The sequence below is a fragment of the Nymphaea colorata genome, chromosome 1 (assembly GCF_008831285.2).
Source record: "Nymphaea colorata isolate Beijing-Zhang1983 chromosome 1, ASM883128v2, whole genome shotgun sequence".
Classification (NCBI taxonomy): domain Eukaryota; kingdom Viridiplantae; phylum Streptophyta; class Magnoliopsida; order Nymphaeales; family Nymphaeaceae; genus Nymphaea; species Nymphaea colorata.
In genome coordinates, this window is record NC_045138.2 from 37,847,897 (window position 1) to 37,861,818 (window position 13,922).

Genomic DNA, 13,922 nt, shown 5'->3' on the forward strand with positions numbered 1-13,922 from the left:
AGCAACACATTACAACAGAAAACACCTTCTTAACTTAATCTACAACTGCAAAAGTTATATATTTGTTCCCAAAAACATTAAACAGAAATTGTCCACAAAAGTAACATGAGTACGAATCCACAAAAGGGTGTACTTTCTACTAAGAAGAAAAAACAAAGTTCAATGAGTACATATCCAACAAAGAAAACATGTAATCACAAAACAAGTAATCCAACATTTCTGGCTGCACTTTCGTTCTTCAAACTTCGTGTCTTTTATATCTTGCTTTGCGATGACATCTTCAATGAGTGGAGACCTGCTTACTTGCACACCATACTTGTTCTGGAGATACTCATGCATGTGATTTTCTGCTGAGAATAGAACAATAAGAGATGGTGACACAGTTTAAATATAAATGTGACCATAGTAAATCTAAAATCTGAACAAAACAAAGCTGTGAAAATAGAAAACACATCTAAATTCCAATAAAATATATAACACATCTAAATGTCAATAAAAAAATATATAACACATCTAAATGTCAAATAAAATATATAAGGAACAACGATTAGATGCCACCAACCATAAGTTAAGCTAAAGCACTTTCATGTCTCCAAAGAGGGGGGGGGGGCATGCAGGTGAAGGTGAAGGTGAAGCTAGACGAGGCTGAAAAGCATGTTCATATCTGTATTCTCAAATTCTAATTGCTAGTGAATCCATGTGAATGAAAAATGTCCTTCCTTTAAGTAGATTTCAGTCAAATTTCCTCAAAATGATTCAAATATCATGGCTGTTTCTACTATTGTTGGGCCCATAAATGGCTCTTATACTTGTTCTTTTGGTTAACCTTCCTTTCGAGAAATGAAGTTTCTATCATCCAGTAATTACCATTCATGTTCTTATTTACTCACCCTGTTACAGGGACAGGAATTGGACCCAGTGACTGCATTAACTGAGTAATGCTATTTGATAGCAGGTGCTTTCTTATTTTTGTTAATAGGCACACACACACATGCATACGGAATTGTGTATCAAATGGATTTAGTTCCAATTGGACCCAGTGACTGCATTAACTGAGTAATGCTATTTGATAGCAGGTGCTTCCAATGACAAAGTATATTGATACGATTTTCATTTTCAAAAACAAGGAGCCAACATAAAATATTTATGTTTTTTAGTTTATAAGTCATATTAAAGAAGTTTTTGTTCTCCCTTTTTTGGCTTATAAAATGTCAACTGAACAAGAAGGACCTTCTGTTAATTATTAAACTTCTAGACGTGGACAAGTTTCAACTATAAGAGCTTTTGTGTAAACTCATATTTCACCAAACTGTCTAAAATAGACAAGTCTTCAGCTTATTTAATAAATTTAACTTCTGTCTTCAAGAAATGAAGATTGGGAAAAAGTGTATAAAGCAGGAATTGCTCCAAAGTCTCTAAGGTGAATTGACCAACAAAATGTACCCATTTTAGAACAGTATGTTGTTAACTGTCTGCTCATTGGGTAGACTAAAAAAACAATCTTTTCCTAACTTTACATCATAACTTTACAGGTAAAATAGATCTACTCTTAATTTCAAGAAATATTCAAACCCCATTCGACTCAAAAGGCTAGGCAGAGTGCCTGGTGACTTGGTGTGGATTGGCTTACAGGTTACTGTGAACAGGACGCTGAGGTCCCACGTTTTTCACATCAAGCTGTTTGAGTGAGAGCACTTGCTCACAGCCAAATCTTGTGGGTCCTGCAGCCACATGGAACTTGCACCAATTTGTCAAGGCCAATTATATGGCTGGAACCAGGACCATGAGCTTCCTCTCCCAGACCAGTCCAACAGAACCTACAACTTCATAGCAGGTGTGGATACATTCACAACCACTTAACTATGAAAAGAAAAGCATTTGGTTTTGGTAGCCCACAACTTCACCAAATCATTGATGACTAAACAAAGGCGTCAACAGCATAAGAAATTGAACACAGAGAGAGAGAGAGCAACTTCACCAAATAATTGAATGCCTAAACAAATGCATCAGCAACAAAAGAAATATGATATTGGATGTAGCAAAGACGAGAGAGAGAGGGAGCAGAGCAGAAGAAGAACAGTTTATGCTCCTTTTGTCTTTGCATGGAACTGGGAACCACAAGAGAGTCATCCTATTTGACTTTGTAAAACAGGTAAAGGACACACCAAACTCACGGGCGGCCATTTTTGAAAGAAATATTTGAGCATCTTCCCTTTCTGCGTCTCTTGACAGTCCCAGATAGACAACCCATTATAAGTTATAAGGCACTGTGGTACTCTTACTGTTGGTCTTTCACAAAAGAACTTGAGAAGGCAGGACAGGAACTCCAGGAACAGAGATCGATTACTCATTTGTCAGATAGGTTCCTGTACAGGCAACTTGCGTCGCTGAAATCTAAGCCCCGTTTCTATCTAAGCACCCAAAGGCCGTAATAAGGGATAACATAATGAAACTCAGAGAAAAGAACGGCGATACTGATAACGAGATAAGGTTAAGGCAACCATTTCTATGCCTCCAGGGGCTAAGAGAAAAGAATGGCGATACTGTAGGCGATCATCTGCTTTATCAAGATAAAATTCATGCGAAAGAAACAGCACAGAGAAAGGGGGAAATGTGGGCAGCTAGCGACGGGGAGAGAGAGAGAGAGAGCGACAGAGAGATATACCGGCAGAAAAATGTCCGACGCCGGCCGCTTGAGGGTGTTGCGACGGTCGACTGTGAAACCCTGACAGTGAGAAGGAACGAGGGAGGAAAAAAATTGGGGCGTTAGTCTACGCGAAAAAAATGGGGGCATTTGAGGGTGCTACCCAGCACAGAGAAAGGGGGGAAATCTGGTGAAGAAAGGTAAGAAATGTGGGCAGCTAGCGACAGAGAGAGAGAAAGAGAGGGAGAGAGCGACAGAGAGATATACCGGCAGAAAAACCTCCGACGCCTGCCGCTTGAGGGTCTTGCGACGGTCGACGGTGAGACCTGGCAGTGAGAAGGCACGAGGGAGGAGGAGTTGCGGAGGTCGAGCGTTGCGGAGGGACTTCGAGCGCTGCGGAGGGAGGTCGAGCGTTGCGGAGGGACTTCGAGCGCGGCAGCAGAAAAGCATTGATGGGTATATTTCGAGCGGGTGAAATTTCACCCGCTCCCTCTTTGGATAAACGGGTGGAATTTCACCCCGTTTGATGGCGTCTCAAGACGGGTGACATTTCACCCGCCCGTACAAATTTTTCCTCCCCGCCCACTTTCACCTGCCCATCAAACGGGCCCTAAAAATGGGTGCGAGCACGGCATTTTTGTAAATCTTGGCACGGCGATGCAGCTACAATAATCAGTGAACCAATCACCATTATATTTTCGTTTTTTTTTTATTTGGATATGGTTTGGATTTAATTTCGACTCAAAACCAAATTCAAATGTCGCACCACGTACCGACATACCGGTACTGCTTTACCTGCTGAGTACGCGGCATACCACGGTTAACTGTTTCACTTAATCTTGTATTATAAGAATCCGCGTCTTTCCGTTTTCTTAGTAAATATACGATTTGAAGTGTGTTTGACAGCTAAATCCGTGTGCTTGGATCAAAAGCATATGGCCTGTGTCGGTAGTAGAGTGGGCAAAACAAAGCCAAGCTGCATATCATTGCACCCAAGATAATGGGGCATCCGAATACATACCGGCTTTGCTGCTACATACACTTCCAAAATAGTCTCAATGCAGACTTGGCATGCATAACTGGGCATGTAAAAAGTATGTCATCAATTTGATTCACATATATCAAAAGATTAACATATGTATTAAATTTTATGAGTCACCATCTGCCGACACCAGCCACCAAGTTGCGGAACCGACACCAGCCACCATGTGGCGGGCTCCGCCACTTTATGTGGATGACCCTCTTAATGTATACCACCAAGACGTGACCCACTCACCCACCTTGTTGTAGGTACTTTAACTGAACGTTTCATAATATTGTGTTCTTAAAACATATCGTTCTTATTACATATTTCACAACTACGACTTTATTATGCACTTATGTTGAAATAAATGAAAAGGTATCGCATGGGACCATGTTGAACCTAGTTATATGCACAGGCTCTTGTTAATGCTGCCTACTCATAAAAGTGCGTGAGGGATATAGTTGGCCTTATAAAGGCTATGCATTATGCACAACATGTGGATAACCATCTTTAAGTAGAGAGAGAGAGTGACATCCCAACAAGAGCCATAGGTCACCCCAGTTTTTCAAAAATCAAATTGTTTTTTAAATTAAATTTGTTCCCATAAAGATTTTGAAAATTATGTAATGCCCATCTTTCAAGAAAATTCTTGGCTCTACCACTAACTATATCATCATAAGCACCGAGTTAGGTACCCATCGGTAGGGACGGAGGGAAGAGGGCCTGCGTAGGCTGTGGCCGCATCCTAACTAATTGAAAAAAAAAAATTACATTCAAACAAAAAAAAAAACTCCTCACCTCTCTCATATCCCTCCTTTCTCTTTTCTCTCTCTCTTCTGCTCTTAATTCCTTACTGATATAGATTGTCCGCAGCATCCAGGACAACTATCATCCCTCTCTCTCTTCCTCTTTTCAACCCTTGCACGGGGGTTTCTCCATTTCACCCATTAAATGGGAAGTGGAATGTACTACAATAGCATTAGTGGAGCTACATATGTGTTTGTCAAAAAATTTCGACTCAAATTTAGATCGGGATGAATCAAAAATTGTATATGGTACAGCTCCCATCAAACTTGAATGTATAATTCAAGTGCCCCTCGACCAAAACATCCTGTTTCCTCCACTGCATAATGCTATAACTTTTTGAAACAACTTGGTACATTTTTTTTTTCAACATGTATAGTATGAATATATGTTTGGGGAGCACAAATATCAACCGCGGACCCTAAGAACAAGTTGTTCTTTTTTTGGCATGCCAGGAATGGGAAGAATAAATACAACCCCAAGAAGAGCTGCATTGGCTTTACAATCAAAAGCAAGCATTGAGGAAGAAGCGTTCTTGCCTATTAAGCAAAGAGCTTGGTAAGCAAAGAGGTTGGAATTGCGCAATACTAGTTGATCATGTCCACATCAAGCTTCGTTTCAAGCCCAATTCCGGTACTATTGCCTTGTTAATTGGATCCACATTTTCAGGCCAAATATTGACACAATTGGTCACTTAATTCCGAGTCCGGCGGCTAGGAGAACATGGACATATGCAATCGGTCAGCGACCGATACAGCAGAAAATGGATTCAGAAGATACTCTTTATCCACTGACTGATGATATGAGTTCATTTGGACGTGATGTTGGAATGGAAGAAAAAAAATCCATTAGTATATCTGATTACTTGTCTTCTCTTTGGATTCAGAACCTAGTCAAATCAAATATACCAGATCTGTCTACCACGTTAAAGATATATATATATATATATGTGTGTGTGTGTGTTTGTGTGTTCTGAACTTATTTTCACGTGTAATTATTGTACAGTATATTTATTAGGAATGAAAATGATAATGTATATGTATATGTAGGTGAAACATAAGTATGAAAACTTTGGGCCTTCGTTTTTTTTCATTTTCTAAAGTTAGGATTACCTCTCACATCTGATCAAGGTTTTCGAGCACAACACGAAGATGAATTCAGGCAATAAAATTGGCAAGACTGAGACTCAGTTCCAAATCTTCAACTTGACATCCTTCATAAGCATCATTTCGTTTCATATGCATGCATGTACTCCCATCTGTTCTATGCACCATCAAATGATAGTAATGAAGTATAATAAAGAAGATACATTTCCATTAAATGATAGTAATAATATATAATAAAGAAGTTACCTTTCCTTTCAGCCAAAAAGAAAACTACTGTGGCCAACTCATTCATTTGATTTAAAAATTGCCTACATTATTTCAAATGGAGATTGCACTGGAGCTATGTGTCCACATACATATAAATAATACACACACATATATATATATATATACATTGTCAAAATTTGAGAAAAGAAATTGATAAATTCTAAAAATTAGGTACATATTATTATTATTATTGGAAGGATTTTCAACTTATTATTATTGAAATTGATGACCTGCAACTCGCCATTAATGCCATTCTTCCTACCAGCACCGGACTAGCTGCTTCTTTTAGTGTCATTAATGCTAATGTTGGCCTTGTTTTAATAACCAAAGTATTATTGAACTCCTACGAAGACAAAAATGAAAAGTTGAAATTCGTAGACACGAAAATAATGGTGGGGGCGAAGTTGAAAGGGATGGTGCAATCATGCGAAGGGGGCTATATATTTATGCAAGCTTAAAAGATGGCACCATTGCACTGCAGAGGTCAGCCGAACGGCCCGATGATGAGAGGAGGAGCGGCAGCAGATGGTGAAGATGGGGATGAGCGGATTCCGGTCAGCCCCAACGGCCAGTTCTTCAATAGCTCGGTTCTGTCCGTCTACATTCTGGTAGTGTTCGAGCTGGAGAGCCCCATCGATGGTGGGGAGCAAAGCGAGGAGACCCTCAGGAAGGAGCTCTTGCCTATCAGCTCTCGCTTCTCCTCAATCATGGTAGTTTACATGGTGCCCAAATCTTTTTCATCGTTGTGGTCTTGTCTTTCTCCTTGCTTCTCCTCTCTCTTTTTGTTCGTGGTTTTGTTATGCTTTTTGGCTGTTGGTAGGAGTAATTTTGATGGAAGATTGATCGAATGGCCACTTTCTTTTCTTATTGAGAACGTGTGATGGTAGCCATTAATCTAGCCACACACACAGAGAGGGGGGAAGAAGGGAAGAAAGAGAGGGAGAGAAATGTTTACATGGGAATCGAACGAGGGACGCGCCCACTATACGCCACCCTGACCGACCAGTTAGTATAGTTTAGGAGGGTATTGCAGATCACTCACCTGGTATCATGATCTCTTCTCGCTGCTCCGAAAGAGAAAGGTGGAAGTGCCTTTCGAACTTCGCTGAATGACAATACAAGTCATTGTTGACAGCGAAGCTCTACTCCATCTCTTTTGGCCAGTTTCCACCCCTCTCTCTCTCTCTCTCTCTCTCACACACACACACACACACAGCATCCCCTCATTCAGATGACAATGGTTTATTAATTTGAACTCGAACTAGTTCGGCCAATTAGAAAAGGCGAAAAAGAAAGTTTGGATTCCCAAATAGCTCTCCTGTCATAAATACGAGACTGGTAGCTGCAAAAAAAAAAAAAACCTGGTTGGCGTCACCATCAGATTTAACTTGCTTGGGCATTTTCATGTTGCTTCTGCTTCTGTTTGACGCCTCAAAATGACGTTACCGTCTTCCTCCACCCGGCGGCTGGAAGAAATAGTGCACTTTACCAGCTATTCATGTCAGACAACTCGTAAATGTCCCAAGCTGCCTACAGCCTCCAACAAATCAGTCCTGATGTACCACAAAATTTCTTATGATGCAAAGGGGACTGCATGGGCAGATGTGCAGTCACGGCTTGATTTTCTTGATATGATCGCTGTTTGCAAGCTGAAAGCCTGTTATAAGAATAGGGTGTTCTGTAACTGCGTGTATTATCAAACAAGGAACGATAAGAACAGCTTTTACATGTTCCAGGCGTTCCATCGCGCAATGCATGGAATCAAAGCTGGCATCTATTCGGCTGGTGCTGTTGCCAGACTCATACATCCCCTTATAACGTTGGGGCGGGACCTATAAGGGATTGGATTTCTTATTGTTTCCATGTTTACCTTTCAAAATGGCAAAAAAAAATTCCAGCTTGATTACCCAGATGAGAATGGCGCCATTAAGACATATACTACTTGTGTGCTCATGAATTTCGTCTTCGCCAATGTTATACGGAAAAACCTCGCATAAAGTACAAATTTCGATGCTCGTTAATGCCACTGACCTTTCATAAAGTTTCGTTCAAGCTTTTACTCGTCATACTTCTGAGGTGGAAAAGTTTTCCTATTATTTGTAGGTCAAAGATGAGAAGGGTGTGAAATATTGGAAGCCAGTGAAGGTGAACCTTAAGGATCATATGAGGATCCCAACATTCCCCCGTGGATTGTCACCTCAAGAATATGAGAAACACTTGAAAGGCTACCTCTCAGAGATAGCCGTAGAAGAAATGTCGCAGAACAAGCCCCTGTGGGAGGTCCATTTCTTCAAGTACTGCACTCCTAGTGCAGTGAACACCCTTGTGCTCAAGCTCCACCATGCAATTGGGGATGGCTTCTCCCTGATGACAGCATTGTTTTCCTGTGTGCGAAGAGCCGACGACCCGTCCCTGCCACTTACATTTCCATCTTGTAATGGTTCCTCTAAGCAACACCGTTCTAAAATTGAAAACGGAACCATATGGAGACATCTCTCACCGCATTGGATCACCTTTCAAGACTTTGGCTGGAGCCTGCTGAAAAGCAGTTTGATTGTAGATCCTAAGTCTCCTATAAGATCAGGTGAAGTTGGGGTTGAGTTCAAGCCAGTGTTCATCTCCTGTATTTCTCTTTCACTAGAGGAGATTCGAGAAGTTGGAGAAGAATTGAAGGCAGTAAGTTTCTTTGATCTATCTTTGATGTAAATTTCCTGTTCATTTGCTTACAAGAGTCCAACTTATCCGCAAAAAAGTGCTAAGCGTGAAGCCTCGTTTTTATAAACTAAAGTGCTTGAATGTTATGAAAATCTAAATAAACTTTTTTTGTTTTTAGTTTCAACAGTATTTTGGCACTAAAAACTACAACACACCAACCTATTTTTCGGTGTTCCAGAACTTATCAGACAAAAGGTCACGAAAACGACCAAAGATTAGAAGATATTAATACTTTATCTCCTCTTTTGACAATTCTAGGCACCCATATTCAACCAAACCATCCATCAAGGTTAATTGCTAGAAGGAAAACATGGTTCACATTTTACTGTACTGTCTTAATTGTCCGCTGATTTCTTGCCTTTTTATTTTCACGGCAGACCGTGAATGATGTAATCACAGGGACTGTATTCTATGGCATTCAGTTGTACATGCACCGCATGAGTCCGGGCTCAGAAAACTTACCTGCCACTGCATTGGTGTTGCTAAACACAAGAAGTCTCTCTAAGCATCTGTCTTTGGAGGATATAAGCAAGGATGGAGCTGAAGCGTCCTGGGGAAACCAGTTCGGATATATACATGTTCCTCTCCCTGCATGCAAATGCATCAAGAAGGCGAACCCAATCGATTATGTGCTTGAAGCACAAGAACTGATCAGTAAAAAGAGGAGCTCACTGAGTGTATATCTAATTGGGAGATTCTTAGAGATGCTAAGGAGGCTAAGAGGCCCTGAGGTGTGCCTAATACTTATAACCAACCATGTCAAATGGGTAGTCACCATTTGACAATGTTTGAAGCATGGCTGGAGCATGACAGAGATAGGGATTTAAAATTGTTACGTTCTGATTTGGTTCAACCGGCCGATCGGATTTGAGTTCACTTGGTTCATTTCCTTCGGCAAAAGCTGGATCCCCAGCTCTAGATTTGGACTCATATCAAGTTCTTCATCTGAATTTGAATCAGCACATGACTGAATATCCAAATTTGCATTAAATTGGAACTTATATGACACTTTTGCTTGTTACAGGCAGCAGCAGAGCACATCCATTCGACACTAGTAAACACCAGCTTCTGCCTTACAAACGTAATTGGCCCATTGGAGAAGATATCCATGGCGGGCTGTCCTGTCAAATGCTTCTATTCCATGCCGACGCATACACCGCAGGTTGGTATGCTCGTTAGACAGGCACATGTGCATGCAAGAGTGTGCATATATATGTGTGTGTGTGTGTGTGTGTGTGTGTGTGTGTGTGAGAGAGAGAGAGAGAGAGAGAGAGAGAGAGATTTTCACAATGCCCTGTTTAGATTCGTCTGCCATGGCTGATAGAGAGTTGCTAATGTCTGCAGAGCCTCACCATATCAGTGCTGAGTTACATGGGGAAGCTGAGATTGTCTGTAGGAGGAGAGCAAGGTTTCTTAGATTCTGAAGCGATGACAGGATGCTTTGAAGAAGCATTTGCCAAGATATTTGATGCTGTAAGGGGGAAGCGTAAAACAACGCCCTCAAGCAGACTTTAAGATCAGACCCTCCCTTCTCCGATTTTCCTACTATTTTTCAATGCAAAGAAGTAAATAAGGATTTGAAGTGTGGAATGTGGATGAACCATTGATCTTTTGTCCTATTAACAAAAACATGCCACACCAGATCTATGGATTTCAAATAGAGAGTAATCAAACTCCCCCAATGATTTTGGAATTAGAAAAATGTTTTTATGTTGTAAAAACAAAATCTAAACCCAATTGTTGCCAAATCTACAATGTAAATCACATATATACAGAACAGTTAAATTTGCTTACAAAGACATTAACCGTGGTCGTTGAAGAGGTACTGATGCATAAGCTTTTGCGGCGCGCTCTCTCCCCCACATATGAATGCGTAAATGTCGGCATATAAGGCATGAAAATTAAGGAAATAGCAGGATGTATGCTCAAGCCAGATCCCGAACGACACAGGAACCATTTACCAACCTACTTGCGTCTATTCTCATGGATACAAGTCGAATATCAAGAACTCGCTACCAATCTTATCTAAAGAGACTGTGCTGAATCTATATGGTCCAATTTGATTAGAATGACAGAAATTAGATCTGAGCTATGAAACTGGTGCAATCTTAAAGGCGAACACCCGTGCACTCATTTAGAGGGGCATATGACAACCCAGATTTTGAGAATAGATACATGTAAGGGTCGAATGTGCTAGAGATCCAAATTTTGGACTTGAAATCTGACAATGAGAGAGGACCAACTAGAGTCAAATGGTCGGTCGCTTAAACGAAAATGGGACATCAAATCTCAATTCTGCTCCCATGATCCATAGTGGGAACGGTTCGGGTTTGGCCATGGCTGACCCGACCCTCCCATGCGGCACCTCGCCCACCCATCTCGCCCCTTTGGACTCACATCCACTCTTGGCCCGAACCGTTTGTATTAGCTGGCTCCTCCGAACTAGAAGCCGGGTGCCGGCTTCCTTCGCCGACGGGAGACAAAAAAAGGCAGATACTGCGTTCACCGTGGATCAAGACGAGATCGGACGGCTGACAGCGATTCTCTCCTTAGGGTTTCCAAGGGACCCTCTCAGAAAGCCTATTAAAGGAATTCCCTCCACTTGTTTAGTCCGTGTGGTTCGCAGTCGCGTTGTTCTTGTAGATGTGTGGTGTCTCTGGGTTTTTCGGAGACGGGTGCTTCTGCATTTGTGGTTTTGGTTTATTTTTCTCTGTTTTCTCTTCTCCAGAAACGATGATCTCGATTCTTAAACTTGGTCCTCTTTTGTGACTTTGTTTAGATTTGGTACTCTTGGGTCGCCGTTTTCTGAGACAGTAGTTCATTTTTGCGTCTGGTGTTGCTCTCTTTCCCTATCTCTGTTTCTTATTTACTTTTTTTCTTCGGCAATGTTTTCATGGGCTTTTTATTAGCCTGATTTGGGTCCTTTTCTGTTTCGAAGATGATGATGAACATGAAGTCATTGAGTTATGATCGTCTCGATATGATTATAACATCCATCGCTACGTTCTTTCTGAATCATTATCGTATTTTCTTTCTTTTCCGGATTGCGTGTATTGGGTTTGGTTTTCTATGGATGGGGATGAAAGAAAAACATAATCCAACACTTGAACTGAAGCAAATGCTTTGTGATGGATCATCGTTGTTTCTGAATCTCAGGGCTGCTCTTGCTTTAAAATGTTTTTTCACTTTTGGGATGCTCTGTTTCTATTTCTGGTATTCTTGGGTTCTTTTCATCAGATGATGAGATCAGAAAAATCTTAGGACACCTTCCTACACAGTTGGATTCAACTGTGGATGAGAACGACTATTCATTTCTGATGATGAAAGAATTATGGATATTATTTTTCGGTTTTTATTTTTTTAGTTGCACTGTTTTGACCACTCTTTTTTGAAAACTTTTAGTGAGTGTTATTTGTTTTGATCCAAATAAACCAGTCTAAGAGTTGATTTCTTGTGGTTTTATTGCTTTTAACTCTCTCCAATCACATGTACAGGTTTCGAGCTCTAGGAAAACTATCAGTATTGAAAATCCAATCGACCGACTAATTACCAAATAAGTCGTCAATTTGTTATCCTACCTATAGAGACAAATGGTGGGATCGTGGGACAACCAAATTTTGCTGAAAGTTGACCCAAATCACATCCAGTAAAGCAAAAAATATGAAAAACACTTTCCCTAACTACGAACGTAAGAAAGAACCCCACTTATACAACAGTTTTTTTTTAACTTGCTAACATGAGATTCTTGGCAAAAGTAACTGGGAATTGCACTCTTTTCACCTTTAATAGACTTTTTCGTGAAAGTTTCAAGCTGGGGGCTTTCCAAATTTTAGTTTATTTCTAAAATGATCTTTGTTCTCTTCTTCCTGTATGCAGAATCTCAAGCTTACTTTGATTGTTCATGATTCTTAGGCATTCGTAAGCCCTAACCAATCTTTATCCGTTGAGGTGAATGATGTTCATAAACTGTAAATTTATTTCCTTCTTGTGGGTTAATGCTTTTGCAAGGCCAAAAGCAAGTCTTTAAACTTCTAAGCAAGGATTAGCTCCATTAATCCAACAGATCTCTATTCTCTAGGGAGCTCACATCCTTGGAGAATGATGCTCTCAGATGCAGCTCAAAAAATGTTGTTAAACTATGCTCAAGAGTAAGAAACCAGCTTGTTGTAGCTAATTAGGGAAGCATAAAAAATTGGACATCATTCTGGTGGGTTGAACTTGTTCTTGACAAAAGGATATAAAAGTTGCGCATTGTTAGTCGAAAACATCTCTCCAGCTTTTCAAAATCAAGTTGACCTTTTCTTGTCAACCATCTAATGAGTTGATTCAGATTGTAAGGATGCTGATATTTAACAGTTTGTTTCCATTGATTACCCTGCAAGACAAAAGGAAGAGTATGAAGTGTTGAACGCATCCTCGCCACTAGGGAAAAAAAAAAAAGAGATGCGACTAAACAGAAGAATTGTGGCAATTAACCAAAAAAAATGAATCCCATTAAAAGTATTATTGGATCAACTTTGAAGGCAGACGCATCTCTCCTTCTTACAGAAAAGTGCAATAACAGAGGATTAAATGTTTCTTTTCCTCTAATTGTCATCCCTTAAAAGGCTGTCTCATGAATTTGCCCCCCCAAAAAATGGCAGATTCATAAACCTTATAACATCCTGCTCCATGAATATTTTTTGGGTAGATTCATTGGACAAGAACAGTATCTTACTGCTGCAACACGGCCCATTGGCAGACCTCCCTCAGGTTATAGGATCAGAGACGCTCCTGAAGCAAAAGGGTTGTATCTTGAGTGTCAAGCTCTTGACGTTCTTCACCTGGAGGGTCTTAAATACAACACCAATATATGGACGAAGCTCTTATTGCAGAGAAATTATTTCCTTCCTTTTCTTTCATCTCTTACGTCAAATAATCTTCAAGGTTAGGACACGCAGGTGCGAATGACTAAGACCAAGTAAGCAGTTTATCACCATTTAATCGATTTAACTACCACCCATTTGGGCTAGTTCTGTTTCAAATGCGGAATTCTATATTCTCAAGCGAAAGGATGTTCTAATTCACAAGGCGCGCTGTAGTGATATGAAGTGCTCCGGGACAATCTGCCATCTTGTATGAGAAACTGGTTTTGGTTAATTTTTTGCATCGATGGGTTCTGGAAGTTGGCTGGCAAAGATGCTTATGATCATGAGAAACCATTGATCGCAAACGACGGACAAATAATTGTCTTCCATTTCAATATTGTAAAGATCGGTTTACATCTCATATCAGGTTTCCAATGTACCATATCAGCCGATATGGCGACACACATCCCACTTGTATCAGTTCATATCAGGCATTTTTAGAATATGAAAAACAA

The 13,922-nt window shown here is 40.5% G+C and overlaps 1 protein-coding gene, 1 long non-coding RNA gene and 2 other non-coding genes across 6 annotated transcripts; 3 read left to right on the forward strand and 1 right to left on the reverse strand.

The window, feature by feature from the left end:
* Nucleotides 1-32: 32 nt before the first annotated feature.
* Nucleotides 33-3,246, reverse strand: LOC116245825 (uncharacterized). Of its 2 annotated transcripts, none has more exons than XR_007572269.1 (3): nucleotides 2,912-3,246; nucleotides 2,666-2,725; nucleotides 33-350 (listed from the first exon to the last, which is right to left on the reverse strand). It is a non-coding gene; the product is annotated as an uncharacterized LOC116245825 (long non-coding RNA). The 2 variants fall into 2 exon arrangements; XR_004170603.2 differs by having other exon boundaries at nucleotides 33-347; nucleotides 2,912-3,243.
* A 3,080-nt stretch (nucleotides 3,247-6,326) lies between these two features.
* On the forward strand, nucleotides 6,327-10,136 carry LOC116251874 (wax ester synthase/diacylglycerol acyltransferase 4-like). 2 transcript variants are annotated; one of them, XM_031626084.2, is made up of 5 exons: nucleotides 6,327-6,555; nucleotides 7,949-8,521; nucleotides 8,938-9,291; nucleotides 9,585-9,722; nucleotides 9,905-10,136. In XM_031626084.2, the coding sequence occupies exons 1-5, from the start codon at nucleotides 6,346-6,348 to the stop codon at nucleotides 10,073-10,075; spliced, it is 1,446 nt and encodes a 481-aa protein (XP_031481944.1). In that variant the 5' UTR covers nucleotides 6,327-6,345; the 3' UTR covers nucleotides 10,076-10,136. The 2 variants fall into 2 exon arrangements, with proteins under 2 accessions (XP_031481944.1, XP_031481945.1); XM_031626085.2 differs by lacking the exon at nucleotides 8,938-9,291.
* Nucleotides 10,137-11,630: 1,494 nt separating this feature from the next.
* Nucleotides 11,631-11,715, forward strand: LOC116246544 (small nucleolar RNA snoR31). Its single transcript, XR_004170728.1, has one exon. It is a non-coding gene; the product is annotated as a small nucleolar RNA snoR31 (small nucleolar RNA).
* Nucleotides 11,716-11,789: 74 nt separating this feature from the next.
* Nucleotides 11,790-11,885, forward strand: LOC116246537 (small nucleolar RNA snoR31/Z110/Z27). Its single transcript, XR_004170721.1, has one exon. It is a non-coding gene; the product is annotated as a small nucleolar RNA snoR31/Z110/Z27 (small nucleolar RNA).
* Nucleotides 11,886-13,922: the final 2,037 nt, after the last annotated feature.

Bases quoted from the DNA above. Each gene is read 5' to 3' on its own strand.
- LOC116251874 (XM_031626084.2), top strand. From the start codon at position 6,346: ATGATGAGAGGAGGAGCGGCAGCAGATGGTGAAGATGGGGATGAGCGG. The intron at 6,556-7,948 runs GTAGTTTACATG...TATTATTTGTAG, and splicing joins CTCGCTTCTCCTCAATCATG to GTCAAAGATGAGAAGGGTGT. The intron at 9,292-9,584 runs GTGTGCCTAATA...TGCTTGTTACAG, and splicing joins GGAGGCTAAGAGGCCCTGAG to GCAGCAGCAGAGCACATCCA.